This window comes from Lonchura striata, chromosome Z (genome assembly GCF_050655825.1).
Source record: "Lonchura striata isolate lonStrDom1 chromosome Z, ASM5065582v1, whole genome shotgun sequence".
In the NCBI taxonomy this organism is placed as follows: Eukaryota; Metazoa; Chordata; class Aves; order Passeriformes; family Estrildidae; genus Lonchura; species Lonchura striata.
Genome location: NC_140740.1, coordinates 36,986,712 through 37,007,950, shown reverse-complemented (window position 1 = coordinate 37,007,950; position 21,239 = coordinate 36,986,712). Strand labels below are relative to the sequence as shown.

The following is a 21,239-nucleotide window of genomic DNA, read 5'->3' as shown; positions in this document are numbered from 1 at the left end:
GTCTTACTCTTCCAGTGGTTTTTTGATGCCTATTCCCTGTAGAGATTGAGGTTTCAAATTTGGTGGGAATTTTGTTTCTACATTTTCCAGGTGCAAAGATAAACTTGCAATATTCATGACACCACTGTTGGTCTGTACAAAACAGATTAAAAAGTAGTTTAAAGTGTGAACTACCCCTTTTTGACAGCAGAATTTGAAGCCTGTGAGTACATAAATTTGAATATTTTTACAAATCTCTATCAACAGCCCAGTTAGCTTCTGTATTCTGTATTCTGCATTTGTTTAAAACAGATTACATGCCAAAGCATACACTGCAAAACTTTTTATTTTCCTTAGAGTTGTTCAAGGGATCCCATTTTCATCCCAAATTTAGACCCCTCCTCACTGTTTCCTAATTACATTAACTGCCACCTTCAGAGTATGCTGAGGTTGTTATTGGCTGATGGTAAATACGAGCATCTATTCCCAGCACTGTAGGTAATTTTAAACACACAGACGAATCAGGATTAACTCTGATACTATCTGCCTCTGTATGGACTCAGGCTTCCTGAAAAAAACAACTTATGGTACTTAGTAAATTCTGACCCTTTTGAAAACAGTGTCAACCTATACAAATATGTATCATCTGCTCACAGCAGTTTTGATACCACTAGTTTTGTACAATTTGTATTCAGCAGACCTCTACCTACATGGGCTAGTAAGTCCCATTTGAAGATCCAACCCAGTATGAACAAACTGGATGGAAACATGTTTGAATCTGGGAAAGAAAGCAGACAAAATGAACGGGCATTCTGTTTTATTAAATGAAGAAAATCTTTGCACAGTAAGGGATATTTTTAATACAAATTCTTTCTGCATAATTATGAACATTTGTCTAACCTAGTCTTTAATTTTGACTAACCTCTTTAGGATAATAAGACTGAGTTCCCTCTGTAACTAATCTTGTTGGTGGCAGATAGCTGATCAGTGTCTTAGTAAATTGCACAAAGTGGTCACCTGCCTTAAACAGTCTCCTCTGCTACAATTCCTAATTATTTGCATCCCATGAAGAAACTTCTCCAGTACTCATTAAGTATCATGGAAAAAGTTATTGTTGTTCCAAAGTTATTAGCAATACCAAGCAGCTGCCAAAGAAGGCATATGCAGGTCCTTGCAGCATTTAAACAGGTTGAAAGTCAGGGAAAAGATCAGAATTAAACAGTAGTTACAGAGGATAGAACTGTGGAATCATCATAGAATCATCAGTGTTAGAAGAGAATTTTAAGTAATCATGTCCACCATCCACCCAGCATTATCTCTGTAACCATTGAACCATTAAACCACACCACCAGCACCAGGTCCAGACATGTCTGAACACCTCCAGGGATGGTAACTCCAACATCAGGGACACTTATTCTAATGCCTGACTACTCTGACAGTGATAATTTCTTTTTTTCCCAATATCTAAAATGAAACTCACATATCTCAGATTAAGGCAATTTCCTCTTGTCCTCTTACTGCAGGCCCAGCAGGAGACACTGATCCCCACCTCACTACACACCCTTTTTCAGGGAGTTTTAGAGAGCAATGTGGTAAGCCCTAAGCCTCCTCTTCTGAGACTAAACAACACAGCTCCCTCAGCTGCTCCTCGTAGGATGTGTTTTCTAGACCCTAGATCACCGATATATATGTAAACTGGTGGCGTGTCCACGCGTGGCTGCAGCTTTACTCTGGCCTGGCTATCCCCAAGGCATCCCGCTGTACATTCACGAGATGTACATACATCTCGAGCCTTGGGCGCGGCCCCGCTGGAGGCCGCAGCACGGGGCCGGTAGGGGGCGCTGCCCACGAGTCCCACCGGAAGCGGCGCCCGTGTGGCGGTGTGGGGTGCGCGCGGCCATGCCGGGCAGGAAGTCTTCGAAGGAGAAGAAGCGGCGCTGCTCCCGTTCCTGCTGCCCGGAGGGAGCTGCGGGGCCAGACGGCAGCGATAGGAAACGGCGGAGCACCGAGTCCAGCCACGGTGCCCTAGAGGTAGCACGGGCGGAGTCGCGGGGTTTGGCCGCTGCGGTGCCGCCTCTGCCTTCCTGGGCGCGTCCTGATCCCGCGTCCTGGCCGCAGAGGCTGCAGGAAGGGCCGGTTTCAGTCGCACTGGTCGGTTTGCGGCTGCAGGGAGCGGCTGGGCGGGCGGCGCGAAGATGGGCAGCACAGGCGCGGATACTGGCGGGGGCCGGCCGAGCCCGGGTGCGCATCTCGGAAACACCGGTTCTGTGTTTTCCAGGTGTAAGAGATGTGGCGTACAAGCTCGGGTAGCCCCAGTCGCGGTTCTCATACTTGTGGCATTGTGAGTCTTCTCAAGAATGTGCTGGTGTGCAAAAAATGGGTGTGAGTTGCACGCCTAAGTGAATTCTGAGGCTGACAAAGTGTATTTCTGGCTCGTGGTTTGGTTTTGGGTTTTTGTTTGTTTGTTTGTTTGGTTTTTGGTTTTGTTTGGGTTTTTTTTTTAATTCGTTTTCTGTTCTAGATGTCCTCCGCTGATATATGGAGGGTGTATTTTCTATTTCAAAGCCTATTTTAATTCATTGAAGACTGCCACACAGGGGATTGTATGCCAGTTTCTGTTTTAGCAGGACAGCTGTAAATGATGAGCTTTATGATTTAATTGCTCAGCTAATCAGATGGATTTCGCCTGCGTTAAAGCATGCTTTCTTGTGTAAGCACCAGCTAAGTATTTTCAGATAATATTTCCCAGTTAATATTTATGAATACTTTTCACTTCCTGATGCTTTAAAAATTTTCCTAGCACAAGAATGTTTTCAGTAATAAAATATGTAACTTCAGTAATGCAGTTACCTTGCAATATGAAACACTGGAACTTGAGAAGTCCACACTAAGATATACCTTGCATTTATGAAAGGAAAATTATTTTGCAAAGCTATAATTTTCTGTCTTCTCTAGTTCACTAGAAAATGCCATCCTTGATTTTAGGAAACAAAATGTAATGAACTCTCTGGAGAAAAACTGGAAGAGGCTGAACAACCCAGTGATATAGAGGAAGGAGGATTAGATCTCACTGTGTCACTCAAACCTGTCAGTTTTTACATTGGGGACAAAAAGGAAATGCTTCAACAGTGTTTCTGCGTCATAGGGGAGAAGAAACTACAGAAGATGCTGCCTGATACTTTAAAGGTACTGAAATACACTTACCATTTATATACTTACCATAATCTTGAATGCTTGCTTAACAAAGGATACTTATCTCTCCAGGCTAATGTATTTATATTTTAACTGCTGCCTGCATATTTCTCAACTTTCTTTCAAGTCAAGTACCTTTCTTAAGTTGTCTCCCAGTCATATGTCTGGATGTCAGACTTAAAGATTTGCTGTAGTTATTCCAGGGTATGCCTTTTGCGGCTGCACAGCAGTTTCTAAACTTCATGTTTAGCTTTAGACTGTCCCTCTATACTGCTTAGTTAAATGCATTTTCATGGTTATGAGGAGTAAATACAGTTGAGTTGTTTACTAATTAATATGCTGATTTGTAAATAAAATACTGATTTCTGCTTGTGGCAACTGATTTTCTTCGTATGGTATTAAAGTAATGTCTGAGATGAGAAAATAAAGCCCATTCTTTATAAACAGCTTCCGTAGCTTTAACTTCTCTGGACTAAAGCTGGAGTTTTACTGGCTTAGTACATACGCTTGTTGAGTCTTGTGAACAATAGGACTTAGTAAAAATAAATTAGGCTAGCAGCCTGTACAGAAGGAAACTCTGCCAGTGAAATGTCATCTGTATAATGCTTGTTAGTAGTTGTAAATTTTTTATCTTGAATTTTTATCTTAATGAGTTGTATTATTAATATAAGTGAGACAGGACTTCTTCATTTTAAACACATGGTAAATTGCACATAGGCTCATCCATTTCTCATGTCTGGCAGAAGAAAAAGAGGTTGAGAAGCAGGAAGGAAAGGCATTACTGAGTTTGTAGGGAAATTGCCTCATCATGTAGATCCAAACTTACAATATGACTGTAAGTGTTACAACCTCTTTAGCGGGTCCTAATTTTGGTATTTGTACATGGCATCACAGCTCATTTGAAAATGTGAAATTACCAAATGTCACCAAAAGGTATGAGATGTGAAAGTAAATGGAATACCAATAAAATGTATGGTATGTACTGAGCATGAGAAATGGATTGCAATTTATATACTTTCTTTGTGTTGTGATACACATCTGTTGGTGTGTTGTCAATAGCATTATTTTTTCCAGTTTGTGGACTAGGATTCAACAGTCTCCTCTGATCTTCGCAAGCTTAATTACATAACTCAGCTTCCCCCTAGTGATGGAAAACTAGGAATAACTAGGTCTGCAGTTGTTTGCTCTTCCATGCTTCAGACATGTGTTTTGGTGTTTCTGGTGCTCAGTGTTGCAGCTGCAGTAAAAACTTCAAGCCATAGGTCAGGTAACTGATAGTGTTTATTGCTTAATTTTTCAGACAAAACCCACGCATATGCTATTTCTTGTCATAACTGAAACACCTTGTTTTCTACATCAGTTGCATCAATGCAGATCAAAATATGGGAGAGGCTTTAATCCAAATTAACTCTTCATTATAGTTAGACATTACCTTTTAAATTACTGTCTTCTCAGAAATTTTTAGTAGCCTGTGGTTTGTTTTATCTGTCTTCTTAGAACTGTTCCATGGATGAAATCAAAAGACTTTGCATGGAGCAGTTGGAGCTGTTATCTGAAAAAAAACTGTTGAAGATTCTTGAAGGTATGAGTGAAACTTTTAAGACTTCACTGTACACCAGAGAATAGTCTGCCTCAACCCCATTTGCACTCTTTCATGCTACTTAAATATATATGTATATATACAGACACACACTAATAAGTATATATTAGTGTGTACATAATCCCTCAATTCCACCAAGACACACAGTTCATGTACGTTGATTAAGGATATGACATTCTAGCTTTTCACAGCTTTTTTGAACTTGTAATTGATATTTAAGGAATATAGAATTTACTTGTAAGCATATTGCTGTCCTGTCAACAAAGAAAAACTCTTTGAGTCTGAGTGGTCCAGAGTATCTTGCTGTTAATTCTGTACTTTATTTTTACCATCCATAGTATTGTACTAAGAATAGCTAATCAGATTTTTTATAATCCAGTATAAATGTATGTGTAGCTAACAGAAGACTCACAAATAAGGGTTTTGGTTTTGACTAAGTCTAATTTTAGAACTTCTGCTTTAACTGGGAAAAATCCTCTTCTGCTGATTGCAATAGAGTTAATTAAGAGTAAACCTAATTATGTAGTATTAATTATATTACTTTCCTAAATTTTCGTGTTTGACACTGTGTATATCTAGGCAAAATTGGAGCTGATTCTGATACTGACGAGGAGGCAGATGGAGGAGACAAGACTGGAGGTGATTCAGTCAGTCAGTGAGTAAAAGACAAAACACTTAATCTAACGAGACTGAACAATTCAGAGATTTTTCATGAGGAATGATGAAATACATAATTGAAAGACCCAGTTCCTATATCCTTAATTAATTACTCTAGTTGAATGACAATGAACTGTGATTACTAGCAAGCCCTAAATATAGACATGACTTTGTCACTTTGTGACACTAAGTGAGTCTTGAGCACATAACTGGGTTCATAGTGGCATACCACCCATCAGCTGAGTTGTGGTAATTAAACTTTCACACTTCTGTCCTGCTACAGAAGTGGTGTGATATAGGTTAACTGTCCTTGTGTGAATTAAAGGAGTAAGCCTCTCCCACTTAGGTCACTGAATTGCTTAAGTGTACTTTCAGTTCAGCTGAGATTTAGCTCTTCTGTTTCAACTTTTCATTCTAGTCCTTCATTCCTGCCCCAGTTGAAGCAGCACTGACACTCACGTGTTTAATGCACTCTGTATAAGGAGTGCTACAGAATGTAAAGTTTCAAGAACAGAGGCTTCTGGTTTCTTGCTCTTATCTTGGCATCTGGCAGTTTTGTAAAAGACAGCACTTAACCTTTTCTCAAAATGCTTCTCTGTTTTTTAAGGACCATTTCTTTGTCAGGAGTTTACCTGTTTGATAGTTTCTATGGAAGTAGTGAAGGGAAAAACAAAGTTACTAGTTATCATGCACAATCAAATTTAGTGAGGCTAACTTGTTTCTAGAAGACTAATAAGCTTTTATGTTTTCAATACTGACCTGATTACAGCTGGTCCACAGATTCAGGATGTACTTAATAAACCTCTGAGACAGTACAAGACAATGCACCAGCAATGCGCAGTTTAAAGTAACTTCCTAGCAGTTGGTTTGGTTTGTTTAAATAAACCTCCTAAATAAGAACAAATGGATGGGAAAGGTAGTAACATTAATTCAACTTTCACATTCTGGTCAGTATTTTTCTTTAGCAGAGACCTGGTTTCTGATCCCATCTTTGATTGAAAACAACTTAGGAAGTTATCACAGAATTTTCTTTGATGACTTCTCATCATACAAATATACTAGAAATTGGAGTGAATATGAAGTTACGTTTCATTCATTTCCTTGTGATATAGTTTTAATACCCTTTGACACTATTTCCTTTAAGGTTCCATTTGGAGCCCATTGTTAATGTATCCCACTGTGCTATTTGTTGCCTGTGTGATCTGTGAATGGGTCGTCATTAGTCAGCTTTAAAAACTAGTTTTCTTCATTTGGACATGGCCCTCTGCTGGCTTTCTATCTAAAGCAGATAGCAATTTTTAAAACTAGAAAACACCCTAAATACTGTGTCTCTTTATGTGGAGTAGTCTCTGTTAAGTGATTGATAATTTGCCAGTGAACTTCTAAATAAAATAAGAAGACAGACTTGTTGGCTAAATAATAATATAAATACCCAAGTTTTTTGATTCCCTGAGAAATTATGTGTTGTTTCGGCTTTTTGTTTGAGGCCTAACTCACAAGCTATTTACTATTGCAAAATATGTGAAATACTCTTTATCTCTAAGATGTATGGCAGAAGTAGTGCTGCTGAATTTCAGTAAGGTTGTTCTGTGTCTGCACGATGTTTCAAAGCTACTGTTGCTATATGTATATACGATCCTTTGATACAGTAGATTGCATAAATTCTTTCTTATATGGAAATTATTTGAGCTGGTGAAAATCTAAAAAGAGGAAATTAATGAATAAAACTACAAAGTAAGAAAAATAAGAATTTACCATTTTTTAGCTAGTGGATATCTGACACTTAACCTATTTTCCCATGCCAGTTAGGAAGGTTTCAGTAACTAACAGTAAATCAAGAAGAAATTGTGTTTAAAAAAGGTAAAAGAAACTGAGATATGTTGTTCACAGTTGTAGAGCAAATTGCTTCCTTTGACAAACAGTGGTTGAGATGCCCCTTGTTCTTGTGTCTGTAACCTGATAGTTCGGGGTTTCAGACCTCTCCTAACTGGGCAGGCAAATTGGATGTTTTAGGAATTGGGGATTTTCTTCTCCCTTTCAAAAATAGCATTCTGCATTGGTGGGTGCTATCTGAGAACCAATTCAGCTGTTTGCTAGCATTAACAAAAAGAAAACAAAACAGAAAAGCTGTTTGGATGATAGAATAAAGTAAAGGAATAGGAGAAAATGAGAAGAATTAAGGTTTTATGTTAATCTTGAAGTCCAGTACTCAGCAAGATCAGTATACTTTTACAACTGTAAACAGTCACAAGCCCTTTTTACTAAGTAGTTTAATCTTTAGGCCTTGGGTCAGCTTCTTTATAACCTCTGTGTAAATAATTATAAATGCAAGTTTTCAAAACTTCAGAAAACTGTGTTTCAGCAACAAGTCAGCTACTAGAGAGGCTTAAGGTGCAAGTGTGAAAAAGAAGTGAAAACTGCATTGCTAAAACAAGCAAGCATTATTTGTAATCATTAATTATAATTTAATCTGGATTTAAGTAGGTAAATTTGTTTGCCCTGGGAATAAAAAAGTCTTTCATAATAAAAAAGGCAGTTTTTCTATTTATATAATAACTGTTAGTTCTTCCTTGGTTATCTTCATGGCTTGTGGCTTTCATATAAATTACTTCTTTTTCCTGCATTCTAGTATAACTTATTTGTTTTAAATCTGACTTGTGTTAATTGTTTTCATGGAAATGTAAATGTGGAAAGGGAAGAAGTGAGTAGCAAGTTGTACTCAAATCAAAAGTGTTTTAACTGATTGGAAACATCCCTTTGTTTCTTTCATTATTGTCCTTTGAAAAAAATAAATTCAACAAACATACCTTTAGCAATCTGCATATATCAACTGAAATCCAGAAAGCTTGAATCAATACATCTAGAGAAATTTCAAATTAAAAAACAAATGACTCTAAGTCTCTAGAGAGCTGTTTCCTGTCTGTACCAGCTAAAAGTAGCAGGGATTAAGCTAAGTTTCTCCAGGTACAGGAAATACACAAAATTCAGATCTTTATGTAAAGCTTTTAGATGGTATTGCATCTAATTGTAAATTGAATCTTCCTTTTTTAGTTTTTGCACATATCCTCATTCTGTTACCGGAAGTGGAAGTTGTGAGGCTTTTCTTAAATTTCAACCATGTAAAAGCTTCACATGCTTACCTTAGCATGTACAACCTTTGCTATTTTATTTTATCACCAGCTTGTTCTATGTGATGCATTAGAAATCCTGCAATAACCACGCAGAAGAACTGAAAAAGCAGGGCCTATATTTGCCAGTGACTGGAAAATACTGTTGCAATAGATAAATTTTGTTTTTTGTGAGCTCTGTATAGGTTTTTGAATTTACAGTTCTCAGATTTTTGTGGCTGTTACTGTGTGCAGTGGAATACTGTTAAACTGAGAGAATTACTGTATGCAAAGCTTCCAACTAAACATCAGATATTTAATTGACAGGAGCCAGACAATGTCTTGCAAAAACCAAGTAGGTATTCTTAATCTTGTTAAAGAAGTGTTAGCATGTTTTTGAGCTATTTCTTTTATTTTACCTGAATTGATTGTTCAAATGTCCCCCAGCAAAACAAGTGAAAGTAAGTTATATGCTGTAGTAGTAAATCATTATTAAAAGAACAAGCATTCTAATGTCATTATAATGATCAATGTTCATATGGGTCTGAGTAAATGATCTTTTGCCTTCAAAATCATATTTGGCTTATTTTTTTCACTGAGTGAAAATCTGCAGTTTAATATTTGATATTTGAAGAATTTAGAGGCATTTTACTACTTTGCAGTCAAAAGTGCAGTTTTAACTTGTTTTCTTTTGGAAAGGTTAGCAGTTTAAAGTTTTGTCTTGTTATAATGTGTTGTGCTCCTGGCTACTGGGCTGTTCACAAACATACAGTTGCCATCTGATGTTTACCCCTGTAAGACAGTTTGGTTATTTTCAGCATTTGGAGTCACTGTAACAACCAGCTACATGCTTCACTGAACAGATGCATCAGCATTTGGCTAATTTGCTTCACTGACTTCTGTTATGGTGATGTCCTCAAACATTACCTGTAACAGGACTGATGGACTTTGCGTAGCTCATTCAACTATTTGATGAACACCTGTCTTCTGAGATACCTTTCTTGAGAAGCAGTACTTTGTAAGAACTTTTTTCCCTTTTGTTTTTTAAATTGCTACTTAATGCTTATTAATTATTTTAGTTCTCATTTGTCATTGAAAACTATCCTTGGAACAAAAATTTGCAGGACTCTTTCAAGGACTTGGGACTTCTGGAAGTGGTTTTTAGGCCTGGAACTAAGTGCAAAGGCAAATTTTAATTCAGGAAGGTACATCATGTCAAAAATAACAGAGGTCTTGATCTAAAGTCTCACTGGAGATTTAGGTGAATTATACTTTTCCTTCTGGTCTCCAACCCCAGTGACCCAGTGAAACCTGGTATCCCTGCCACCAGTATTGGAGAGCTACTGTCTTAATCTTAGCCATCTGCTTCTCTTCCAGTACTCCTTTTCCTAACCTTTACTGTGTTTTTACCCCACTTTGCATAATCTACTGGACTTGGGTACCAAATCTCCTTCAAAACCAGATGCTTTGAGAACTGTACAAATTCCTGTAGCAAACTGTGTACAGAAACTATTTGTGTGAGCCCAGTTAGGGATTACACTGGCATGGTACATACCAACATGAAATGCATGTTCTACATAAAATAAGGTAAATTTTAATATACAATGTTTGTTAGCAAATAGTAGCTGTAGTTAGCTTCTTTCTGCTGAAAAGATCATACTGTGAAAATCTTGTTCTGTTTAAAATAATAAATTAAAAATGCTGAGTTTATTGCTTGGAAGATTTACTTTGAACTTAATTGCCATCTTGAGGGAGAAATATAAAGGCTGACAAAAGGGAGAAACTCCAAATGACTATTGTCACTTACTAGCATATAATGAAAAAAGAGAGTATTAAATGTGCTTAAAGTCCCATAATTTAGAATAACCTATCTTCTGCTCCCGTTGTTTGAAGACCACCCTTTCTTAAATGTATACCACAGTACAGATAATTAGGGAAAAAAAGTTTTTCACTAGCAAACAGATAAAACAAGGCTAATAAATTAAAAGCCAAACTGAAAAGTGAACTTAAAATGCATCTATTGGGCCAGTAGGTGGTGCAAAATGCTTGCCTATGAAACGAAGTCATGAAGGTTCACCAGCAATGCAGTCCAATCCAATCTGTTCTGAGAGAGTAAAACATGCTGTAAAAGTACTTCTGCGTTCTAAAAATTCTTTTGCTGACAGTAGGTAGTCTCTAAAGGAATGTGGGCTTGCTGTAATTATTGTTGAAGTCAAGGCATCAGGAGGAAACTTTACAAGTTTCAATATTTTGGTTTTTTTTTAAAGTTGGTAATTTATTTTTAAAATGGTTGTGGATAATTTCACAGCCAATGAACTATAGCAGTCACTTTGTTTTCTCTCAACGAGATGATTACAATTCCTCATCAGACATCAAGGTGATACTAGAGTTGTGAAGTCTAATGTCTGGATACTACCCTGGATACTACTGGTGCAAGATCAGGATTTTTCAAATGACACATTGCTGTCCAGTGCAGACATGACTGCTGAATTCAAAATGGTGAAGTATGTATGTGAAAGAGAATAGGTCAGGGGCAGCCTAAACTTTTTCTGCTCTTTGATCATCCTGCATCTAGTGATGATCAGGGCACATCACAACCTAATTTTGTTCAAGAGTTAAATAACCAAATATAACAAATTTTTAGGGGTTACTTCGGAAAAAAAAAAAAAAGCCAAAAACCCAGGTGGTTCTATCCACATCTGCTGACCTGTAGCTGGTCTGAAATCCACATCTCTCCCTGTCTGCTGGCATAGAAACCCCAAGATTGTATCCTTGTTGCTGTTGCTGCTCAGGCCTTGTGCATGCAGGCCTCTCTGATGGCAGGTGTAGGCCTGAGATTGTCCCCAGTAGCTGATAATGTTCATCTCTGGGGTATCTAGTGCTCTATTTCTGTCCCTCAATTTGACTACTTGAAGAACCTAATCTATTTTTGGAATTTTGCCTCTGATTTTACAGTCTATTTTATACCTTAGTCCCAGACCTTGCATCCTGCTTGTTGTCTAGGCTTGCTTGAGGTTTGCTGGTGAATTACAAGCATCTACTTACAGCTGCATGACACTGAAAACCCTGGAGAAGGTATACATTTTTCATTCTGTCTGATTTCTGGCAGCACAGTAGGCCCTTCTGGGCTGTAGTCCCTTTTGCAGTTGCTGGCATACGTGTGTGGGTGTATTTAGATTATTGTCATCTCGTTTGGAAAAGGAGTTAGTGTAGCCATGTGGCTCAATAGATAGGCAGAACAGACTGGTGTCCACGTCCAGGGCTTTGCTAGGCAAGTGTATTGACCTGTTGATTGTCCTTAATGAGTTATTGCATGATACTTTACACATTTATGTTCCAGTGGCTAAAAAAAAGTGGGAGAAAAAATGAGTCTGTTGATGTAGCCTTTGCCACTTCAGAAAAGGAAACAGAAATGAAAATAACTGCCTCTCAGACCATGATTTCTAGAAATATTATAGTGTTCCTCCTCCTGATAAAACCATTGGGCATGTGGGAAAAACCCCAACTTGTACAGCATGAGGAAGATAGATATGTGTTCACTTTCAGGAAAGCCCTAATGGCCATTACTGAGAAACAAGTTGTTAGTCATTATATTACGTCTGTGACACCAAAATACTGCTTTCTTTTTATAGTGTTGTTAAACTCCCATGGCCAGGAGAGCTGCATTTATTCCATATAATACAGATTAAACCAATGACACACTAACATTCAGTTGAGAAATTTGGTAATTCTGTTGTCAAAATTCTCACTGGATGTGGCAGCTGAACTCTTCCAGTGATTCTGAATCGTTCCACCTGTGCCCTTCCTGGATGTTTTACCTTATTTTCACAATTCATATAACTAGTATGTGTGAAGTACATGAAGGAAATTAACCTTTCGCTGAAGTGTCTCTTCCTTATACTTGTGTAAAGAGTTGAAACCCTACACATCAAGGGTAGAAGTCTTTAAATAGGAGAAATAGAGAAATGTGGGTACTGAATACACTGTAATAGCTGAGTTGTAAACAGTTTAAACAGTATTCCTTTATGAAGCATGCATATTCTAGTTTAGAAGAGGTTGGTGATGGTCTGATGATAATTTCATGAAAATAATTTTTTACTTTCAAAATAAGACAGTAAAGAGTACTTGAGTGCAGCAGAAATTACCGTTTTCCCAAACTATTTAATTATGTGACAATTTTTTTTGAGTTTTTCAGAAAAGCTATTATGAGGAGCGTTTCCTTTGTAACTGTTCAGCTGTGATTCTTCAGTTATAGCCATTGAGGATTGTTACTCTAAAAGGCAAGGATGCAGTGGAAATTATTGCTTTATCCTTTTGTGTCACAAGGCAAAACAAAAAAAGTTTACTTTTGAGTGCTCAGATTAGCTCTCTGTATTCCTTCTGCCCTTATTCCTACTGTAGCTAGCTTATTGGCCTACCATCTGGTAATTTTTTTCGTTTCTAAAAAATATGTTCTGTTAAATTTTAAATTATGGTGATTAAAATGTGTTCTTTTTTTTTTTTTCAGACAGGACAACTGTATAGACTCAACTTCTTTTCTTAGAGAAGACAGCAAAGTGGAAGGCCAGGAATCAAAACAAGGTATGTAATAAAGAAAGCTGAAATTTTGTGTTCTCAATATTGGCCAGTGACTAATTCCAGGTAGCTGACAACTCTCTTGTGAACATAGAATGAACATACATTGAGGAAGAGTATTTTATCTTGTGTACTTTCTCTTCTTAAATGCAAAAAATGCAGCTTGTGAGATGTTCAAGTACTACAGTGATTGGCGGGGTAGAAAATGCAAAGGCTTATAAGTTATTGGTGCACATTTGTACTTGCTATACAAGAAAATAGTATTTTTAGCCTGCAGTAGTATTTGTTTTATTCCAGTCATTAAATCAGCACATACAACAATTGCCAATATTAGTTTGTGCATGAAGTACTAGAACTATAGGTGTTTCTGTCTCAGTCTGTTTATTTTCATTTTTACTGATTCTAAGCAGAAACATCAGAAATAGCTTTTCCAGTCAAAGAATGTTGCAAATTCTTCTAAGCTACATTTCTCGTCTGCAAAGATCTAACTTCATTTACTTCTTGAAACTGTTATTTCACAATTCAGAATGTTGTCTAAAAGATGTCTCTTGAAATGACTTTCGAAACGTGTTTCTTTTCTGAATTAGTGAGAAGAGTTAAATCAGAAAGAGTCATACATAAGAGCACCAAAACTCTTGGGTGTGAGTTGCTATGACTGTGAATAATCCTTTGAATGTTGCTTGTTGTACTGTTGGAGGAACCTTAGAACTGACAGATTTCCTGCAGATTTCCACTTCTGTGTTATCAAAGGGAATTGATGATTACTGCAAGATTGATATCCTTGTAGTTTTTTATGACTTCATCAACCAGACCATCATGGTGGCTTTGGGCTATAACAGTGGCTCCATTCATGATGTTAGCTTTAAGAACTTTTGAGAATATTGTATATATTAGAAAGTATAACTGCAGTCGTGCTCCTTCACTGCAGCCTGAGAAGCTGTGGGAAAAAGAAGAGAAAATGAGAGAATAAGCCAGAGTGGATAAAATTAAAATTTAGAAATGTAATTAAGTGTGCTGAAATGAATTTTGCAACTGTAGATGAAGGAAAAAGTAAAAGTTACCAAAATGAAAAAGATAATGACAAATGCCAACCATGATCATTATTACTGTAAAAACACAGGTGCAAAAGAGGGAAATAAAGCCTATTAGCTCTTTAAACTTGTGTAGGCTAAAAGGCCTGAATGAGCACTGAATTCCAGAGTTTTGGAGGTTTTAATTTCTAAACAGAACCAAATGTTGTTCTGTCCAGCTTCTCATCTTACTAAGTCTGGGACAGACATGAATGACTTAATATTTTGTTCTTCTTAATGTGACCACTTGATTCCAAAAGGATTCCTATGGTGGGCTGACCCCAGCCAGCAGTAGGCACATACCAACCCCTCAATTGCTTGTCCCCCAGTGGGATAAAGGTGACAATCAGCAAAACAAAATGAGGACAACTTAGGAATCAATGTAAAGTTTCTTCAGTAAGTGAAGCAAGAGTTTTACATTGAAACAAAGCAAAAATCAGAGACTTAGTTACAACCTCCCATTGGAAGTCAGATTTTTAGCCACTTCTTGGAAAGCAGAGGCTCAGCATGCATGACAGTTACTTGAAAAGGCAGATGCCAGTGTTGCATGGTGGAGCATATCCCTTAGGTCAGTTTGGCTCAGCTGTCCTGGCTCTGCATCCTAGCCTCCCAGTTTACTCTCTGTGGGGTCAGAGTGAGAAACAGAGAAAGCCCTGAGGCTGTGTAAGTATTGTGTATTATCAACATGCCAGCATCATGTAGTCTGCCGTGAAGAAAATGAACTCTATCCCAGCCAGACTCAGTACAGGTCAGTTTAACTTTGGCAGTAAATCAGTAAATTTGGATGATCAGGCTCAGATGTTAAGTTTCAGGCTTTGAACTGTGATCCAGTAATGCACCTGATTTTTTGATCCATGGGAATGCTGCTTGGTTGACCAGCATGTTAGGTAAAGACTGACTGATACTGTGAAGAAAGACACAAAAACTACCATTTCTTAATTCTATTGTTTCCCATTCTGATCTTTCATGTACATTGTGGCTTGCAAGGTAAAGTTAAAAAGATACTGTTCAAATATGATTGACATGTATAGGAAATAGAGGAAACTGCAGATGAAACTGAAATATTAATCTTGAAGTTACTATTACATTAGGAACAGGCCAAAACTACTTAAGGTCATAGAAAATCCTTGTATGTATATCTCATGAGTAGTTTTTATACACACTGCTGTGAGGAGAAGTTTTGGTTTATTTTTTAAGCTTTCAGATTTTATTATTTCAAAATTGTGATTTTTTTGGCTTAAAAAAAAAGGTGATTTGTAAACTTCTTTTATATGTCTTAACATATATTTTCATGAGCTGAATTTGCTTTCCTGTTAACTTTGTTTGGAATTTTTGAGATGCCACATACCTTAGCTGTGTATGTGAGTGCATTCTCAGGGTGAGTGTAGAAAATTCTTAAATCTGAACTTAAATGCTGTGACAGTCATAGGCTGATACAGAGCAATCATGAGTGAGTAACTGAATTGTGTCTATAGTACAAAACATTTTCAATGCCGAATCAACAAAACGCTAATGTTTAAAAATATTACTATTGTTCATAAAACCATTTTGAGCTGTTTTGATCTTCCTTTCCTCCCTCTTTTTGGTTTTTTAAGTAGAAAAATTGCATTCATAGCTTTTGCAGTAGTGAGTATTGATTTTCTTTTTTTCCCCACACCCTCAGGGTAGGAGGAGTGTTATAAACCCCAAGAAAAATAGATCTGTCTAAGGTTTTTGGACACTTTCCATGTATCAATACCAAGTGTGTACAGGTACCATAAAGCATTAAAAATGTTAAAAAAAAAGGAATAACATTTTTCTAAAGTCTTGTTTTTCCTGTGCAAGTGGTAAAAATGGTGTTACCAAAAGTAATAAAAAGTAATATAATTGTAAAGTCTGTGTAATCAGTACCTTTACCCATCACCTGAATACACATTTTTCATTTAAGCTGGAACCAATCCTGCTGTGAATTTCCACATTTACAAAAGCTGTTGAAAGAGCATGAACTTCTGAGGCCTGTGTCAAGAGGAAGTCTTGTTGTAGCCAAATTGAGAGAATAGTTAGGTTCTGTTAGAGCTTTGCTTTTATTTTATTGAGCTGTTATGTTTTTAAAAATACACTCCAACTTCCAACCACAATTAAAAACCAAAGTCTTAAATTCCTCCATGTTTTTACATGGAGTCAAATACATCTGGAAGACTAATGATAAATTCTGAGTAGTTGCATGATAAGTAGAGTTCTTATTAATTTTTAGTCTTGTGTCTCACTAAAGTCGCACTCCTCTTAAAATACATAACATAGTTGAGTGTAATTTTTAAAGTTGCATTCTGAAAATTCGGTTTACTTAAGAGCTAAATGAAAATCAGTTGCACTGCAAAAGCTTTCTTTAATATAAGACTTTATGACAATTTAATTAGGAAAATAGGTAGTGTAACTTCACAGGAGGGAATAAATTTTTCTGGTACTGCTGCTTTGCTATACTGCAAGTTCCTTCAGAATAGCATAAAGATGCATTAACACTTGTATAAATTAGCTTTAAAAGTTGGAGGAGACAAAGGAGTTCATTATCATACAGACTTTTTCTAGATTTCTTTTCACTCTCTTAATTTGCAGAGTAATGCTTTAAGCAGAAGTGATTTTGTAAGTTGAGGTAAAAACAATTTTGTTAGGCAAGTCTGTCATAGTTATATTTGTGTTACAGGTAAGGGAGAAGATAGTGATGTCCTCAGCATAAATGCAGATGCATATGATAGTGACATAGAAGGCCCATGCAATGAAGAGGATGGTCCAGATGTACAAGGGAGCACTGTCAGAAGTGGAGCTGGCCAGGTAGATGACCTTCAGAAGGACATTGAGAAGAGTGTGAATGAGATTCTGGGGTTGGCAGAGTCCAGCCCAAAGGAGCCCAAAGCAGCAACCTTATCTGTTCCTCCATCAGAAGATGTTCAGCCATCAGCACAACAGCTGGAGCTTCTGGAACTCGAGATGAGGGCCAGGGCTATTAAGGCTCTGATGAAAGCTGGTGATGTAAAGAAACATTCTTGACTGTTCAGATTTTGTTTTCACTATTTGTTTAGAACAAGGTGATGTCTGTTCTCTTCAGGGCTACAGTATGTTTGGGTTGGATGTGACATTCCTCATTCAGACTGTGTTGTGTATCCTGACCTGTGTGGTTCAGTTGTTTTGTTGCCTTTAGTGCGCTACTTCCATGACATGCACAAACAGTGGTTGATGCTTCCTTAAGATGAGATGTCCTTGTGCTGGGTCACCACTTCAGGGAGCTACACCACATACGGAGCTGTGCCAGGTACCTGGTGCCTTCCAGAAAGGTTGTTGTAGAAACTTAGAATTATTGAATGGTTAGGGTAGGAAGAGATTTAAGTCTGCTTAATTCTTCTTGCGGCCCATCTCTTAACGTAGATACTCTAAAATGGAATGCTTTCTGTAAAAGCATACTCAGTTTTTTAAAATCTGAATTCCTAAAGGGAAGGATTTTTACCTTTCAAATAAACAGTTGAATATGTTATTTTCAGAGTTATGAAAGTGCCTGAAAACAACAGAGCAGAGTTTATTTTACTGCCGTGTAGTTTTGTCACTTTTCTCCACTCTTATCTTTTGTATTATAACTGAAGAAAGCAGAGTTTCTTCCTAACTGGAAAGATTTTCTTTTGAATATTTGGCATATTTAGTAAATCAAACAGTTCAGAAGACCTTGAGCTTTCAACATTCAATTGATACAGTCATTTCATGTCCCCTGAAAGTAGGAAAATCCACCTAATTTCAGTATGCTCCTTTAGAAGAGGCATTTAATTTATTTATGAGGTTTTAAAATATAAATTCTATTTTTATCCATTTCAAGATATTCCTTTATAAATAAATTGAATTCTAGAATTAATTTTCATGCTATAATATCTTACAACAATTAAAATTTAAATTTTTTTAGAACTAGTGCTGGTTTTCTCTCTGGCTGCTAATCAAAGCATATTAAAATATTTGTGTGTTTGTTTACACATGCAGACATCAATTTTTTTCTTTAAAGGTATGAAGCTTACTATTGTACTCTTTGTTAAGTAAAATAATGTATTATGTATTTTTATTAATTAATTTTTCTTGATTGTTACTTATAAAGCTAGTTACATGCTTTGCAACAGTAGCAGACATAATTTCCCTACTAGTGTGTAATACTACTGCAAACCTTAGTCTATTCAGATATTATGTCTTGAATTCTTTTTAGGTTTATATTTTTCTTTTTATTCTTCTATTTTATCCCTTTTCTTCTTTCTCTTTATTCCCTTTCGTTTTTTCCAGTTTCCTTTTATGTAGCAAGCTTCTTGTATGTTTCTGAAGTATGATTGATTTCCTCTACAAACAACATTATTGCAAAATATTAGTGCAGTATAAATTTGATAATAAACCCTCATTAAATACAACTTGATAAAATTACAATGTGCTTCTACTAAGTGATGTCAGTGTCCAGGGTAAAGTGTACCTGATTCTCGTGCTATCCACATCATCAACATTTTTTCTATTATTTTGTAGCAAATTGAGGTTGTAAGTGAAAATATATATACACAATTCAAAATGTAACTACTGTCTCAAAATCTGTGGATGTTGTCTTTGGTCAATTTAATTTAGCTGTTTGGTGAACTTGTGTTTTATTTGAATCCAGAGAAACTAAAGAAGTAATCAGAAAAGGACAGCTGGCAAAACTTAGATGTGCTGTCTTTTCTTATACAAAGTCATAGGCTGGTGGAGCTGTGTTAGATTTCAAAGAAACACGTTAGTGCTGCTGTACTTAGGTCATTAAAGCACCGAGTACCTTACCTTGCTTGCTGTGGAAGTCCAAAAACTTGCTTGCAAGGGCATTTCCTGCATCACCAGAAGAAGCCACATGTATGAAGTTTATTCAGTGATGTTACAAAACAACACATTTCAGTTCTTTGGCAACACAAAAATACTGGTGGAAGTAACAGTAAACTAGAGCGTAATTGCCTTCTACTGACTACTTTGTGGAGGTGTATGGTATTTATTATTTTTCTGCTGGTTTCCCAGGTCACCCTTAAAAGTTTGTTTTATAGCATGTTGAACTGTGAAAGATTATTATTTCAAGCTCTGTAGCAAGAAGTTGCAAATGCTAACTTTAGCATGTAGTGTGACAGAGATTACTATGGCTTACTATGCATATGACAGAGAAGATTTGTAATTATAGCCTAATTAAATTCAAAATTAAAAGATGAGAAATATTCCAAGAAAATTCAATTAAGCTGTTTACAAAAAAAAAATCATGTGAGATACTTATTCTGGTTGGTTACACAAATGGTAATTTTTAGACTATTGTACTGTTGCTGCTTAGGTTAAAAACAGATCAGCTAAATTCCATGTGTTCTTGCATTGATTTGTGTCACTGAAGAGATAAAAAAAGCCAGTGTATTTAAAGTATTTATTATACAGCTGTTTTGTTTTTCACTTTTAAATATGTCTGTGATCTTTCAGTGAAAAATAAATTTATTATTTCATTTAGAAGAAGAGGCAATTTGTATGTAAAATATATTGAATTATTCATGAAATGTTAAAATAGTGTTACTGGGTTTTGATCAATCATTTTGTCAGGAAACGGATATTAAGCACTGGGTGTTGGTCAGCATGAAAAAAGATCTTTTGAGGAGGAGGGTTGATTGTGTGTGTACTAGAGGATTAAAGGTTTGACTCCACAGAGAGTCAAAAGTATTTATTCCTGTCTGGAGGCTTTGCTGTTATGGTGATTTCATGAAGAATAATAAATAGATTTCAAGATGCTAGCTTTGAGAGGTGAATCACAAATATTACTACAGAAAAGAATTAGTTCCCCTTGTAACACCCTTTTCAAATATTGTATTTGCTTTCAAAAGTATTTTGCCTAAGAGACTTTAAGCTTTGTTATAAAATGTGTTCTTTGCTGCTTGAAATTACTATATTTGTTATTTTCTAAATAAATACAGGTTATTTTTAAATATAATTGTAAAAACAGCGAGTCAGATAATCTGTGTAGGTGATGTAAGATGCTGCTGTTCTGACTGGATACTGTTGAGATGCAGTTCACACTGCATTGTGAATCTTGCCGAAGGAGTCAGCTGGGTAACACTTTACTGCAGCCTTGTCTGTTTAAAGGAGCAGTGTCAAAAACAGCAGCCACCTCGGGGAAACCTTGCAGTGGGACAAAGTGTCTTTACCAGCTGATGCAGTACAGTGTTAGAGCTCTAAAGTTTGTAAATGGCTGCTTGGTTTTTATTTCTTAAATAGTGTTTGCAAAAGCAGTTAACTGTAACTAAAGTTACTTTTTTTTTCTTCTGTGGCTGAGGCGTTCTCTAGAAGCATCAACTGAAGAAAGGCTTTATGTACATGAGTGCATAGTAAGTTATTATATGGCATTTTATCTGCCTGTCTTAAAATTATAAACACTGATTGAGCTTTATGAGATCACTGATGCTGGTAAATATGCCCTTTTCATAGAAGATAATTGAGGATTAATTGTGAAATAAGCCCTTTAGTCAGGAAGGGAGATGAGGTAGTTAATTGATCCAGAAACATAAGAACAACATTATTTCAGGAGTATTGTCACCAAATTAAAAACTGATTATAAACTCCTGCAATTTAGTCCCAGTATTACAAACCTTCATGTTTATTTTTAAGTAAACCTGCAGCATATGTAGAAAAGAAAAAAGGTTTGTTCACCTTACTTGTGGCCAAATATAGATGTTAAAATACTTGATTTTGTGGGGAAGGGTTGAAAGCTCATGTTTTTTGGCCCTTTTTTAGCGTTAATGTTGAAATGTTTAAACAGAATACCTAAAAGGAGAAGAAAAATTACTGTTTGTAGAAAGGGCTAGCCACATACCACTTAATCAACCTCACTCTGTAGTTAGGTAAGGAAAGATCACAAAAATTTAAATCTAAATATTACATATTTACTGCATCATACAGCCCAATAATAACACGAAAGGAAACTTCAAACCAAATACAAACAGAGAATGGAACATGTTCATTTGTTCATTCATTGTGTCAGCTTTTTAAACAGTGAGTAAAAACTTTGTCCCTGGGATT

The 21,239-nt window shown here is 36.4% G+C and overlaps 1 protein-coding gene across 3 annotated transcripts; it reads left to right on the top strand.

The window, feature by feature from the left end:
- The first annotated feature begins 1,827 nt into the window (after positions 1-1,827).
- Positions 1,828-19,685, top strand: CAAP1 (caspase activity and apoptosis inhibitor 1). 3 transcript variants are annotated; one of them, XM_031507272.3, is made up of 7 exons: positions 1,871-2,010; positions 2,258-2,320; positions 2,965-3,165; positions 4,669-4,753; positions 5,351-5,426; positions 13,043-13,116; positions 16,861-17,350. In XM_031507272.3, exons 2-7 carry the CDS (start codon positions 2,267-2,269, stop codon positions 17,202-17,204), a joined length of 834 nt encoding a protein of 277 aa, XP_031363132.1. In that variant the 5' UTR covers positions 1,871-2,010; positions 2,258-2,266; the 3' UTR covers positions 17,205-17,350. The 3 variants fall into 3 exon arrangements, with proteins under 3 accessions (XP_021391614.1, XP_031363132.1, XP_085423186.1); XM_021535939.3 differs by lacking the exon at positions 2,258-2,320 and having other exon boundaries at positions 1,828-2,010; positions 16,861-19,685; XM_085567060.1 differs by lacking the exons at positions 1,871-2,010; positions 2,258-2,320 and adding an exon at positions 2,539-2,689.
- Positions 19,686-21,239: the final 1,554 nt, after the last annotated feature.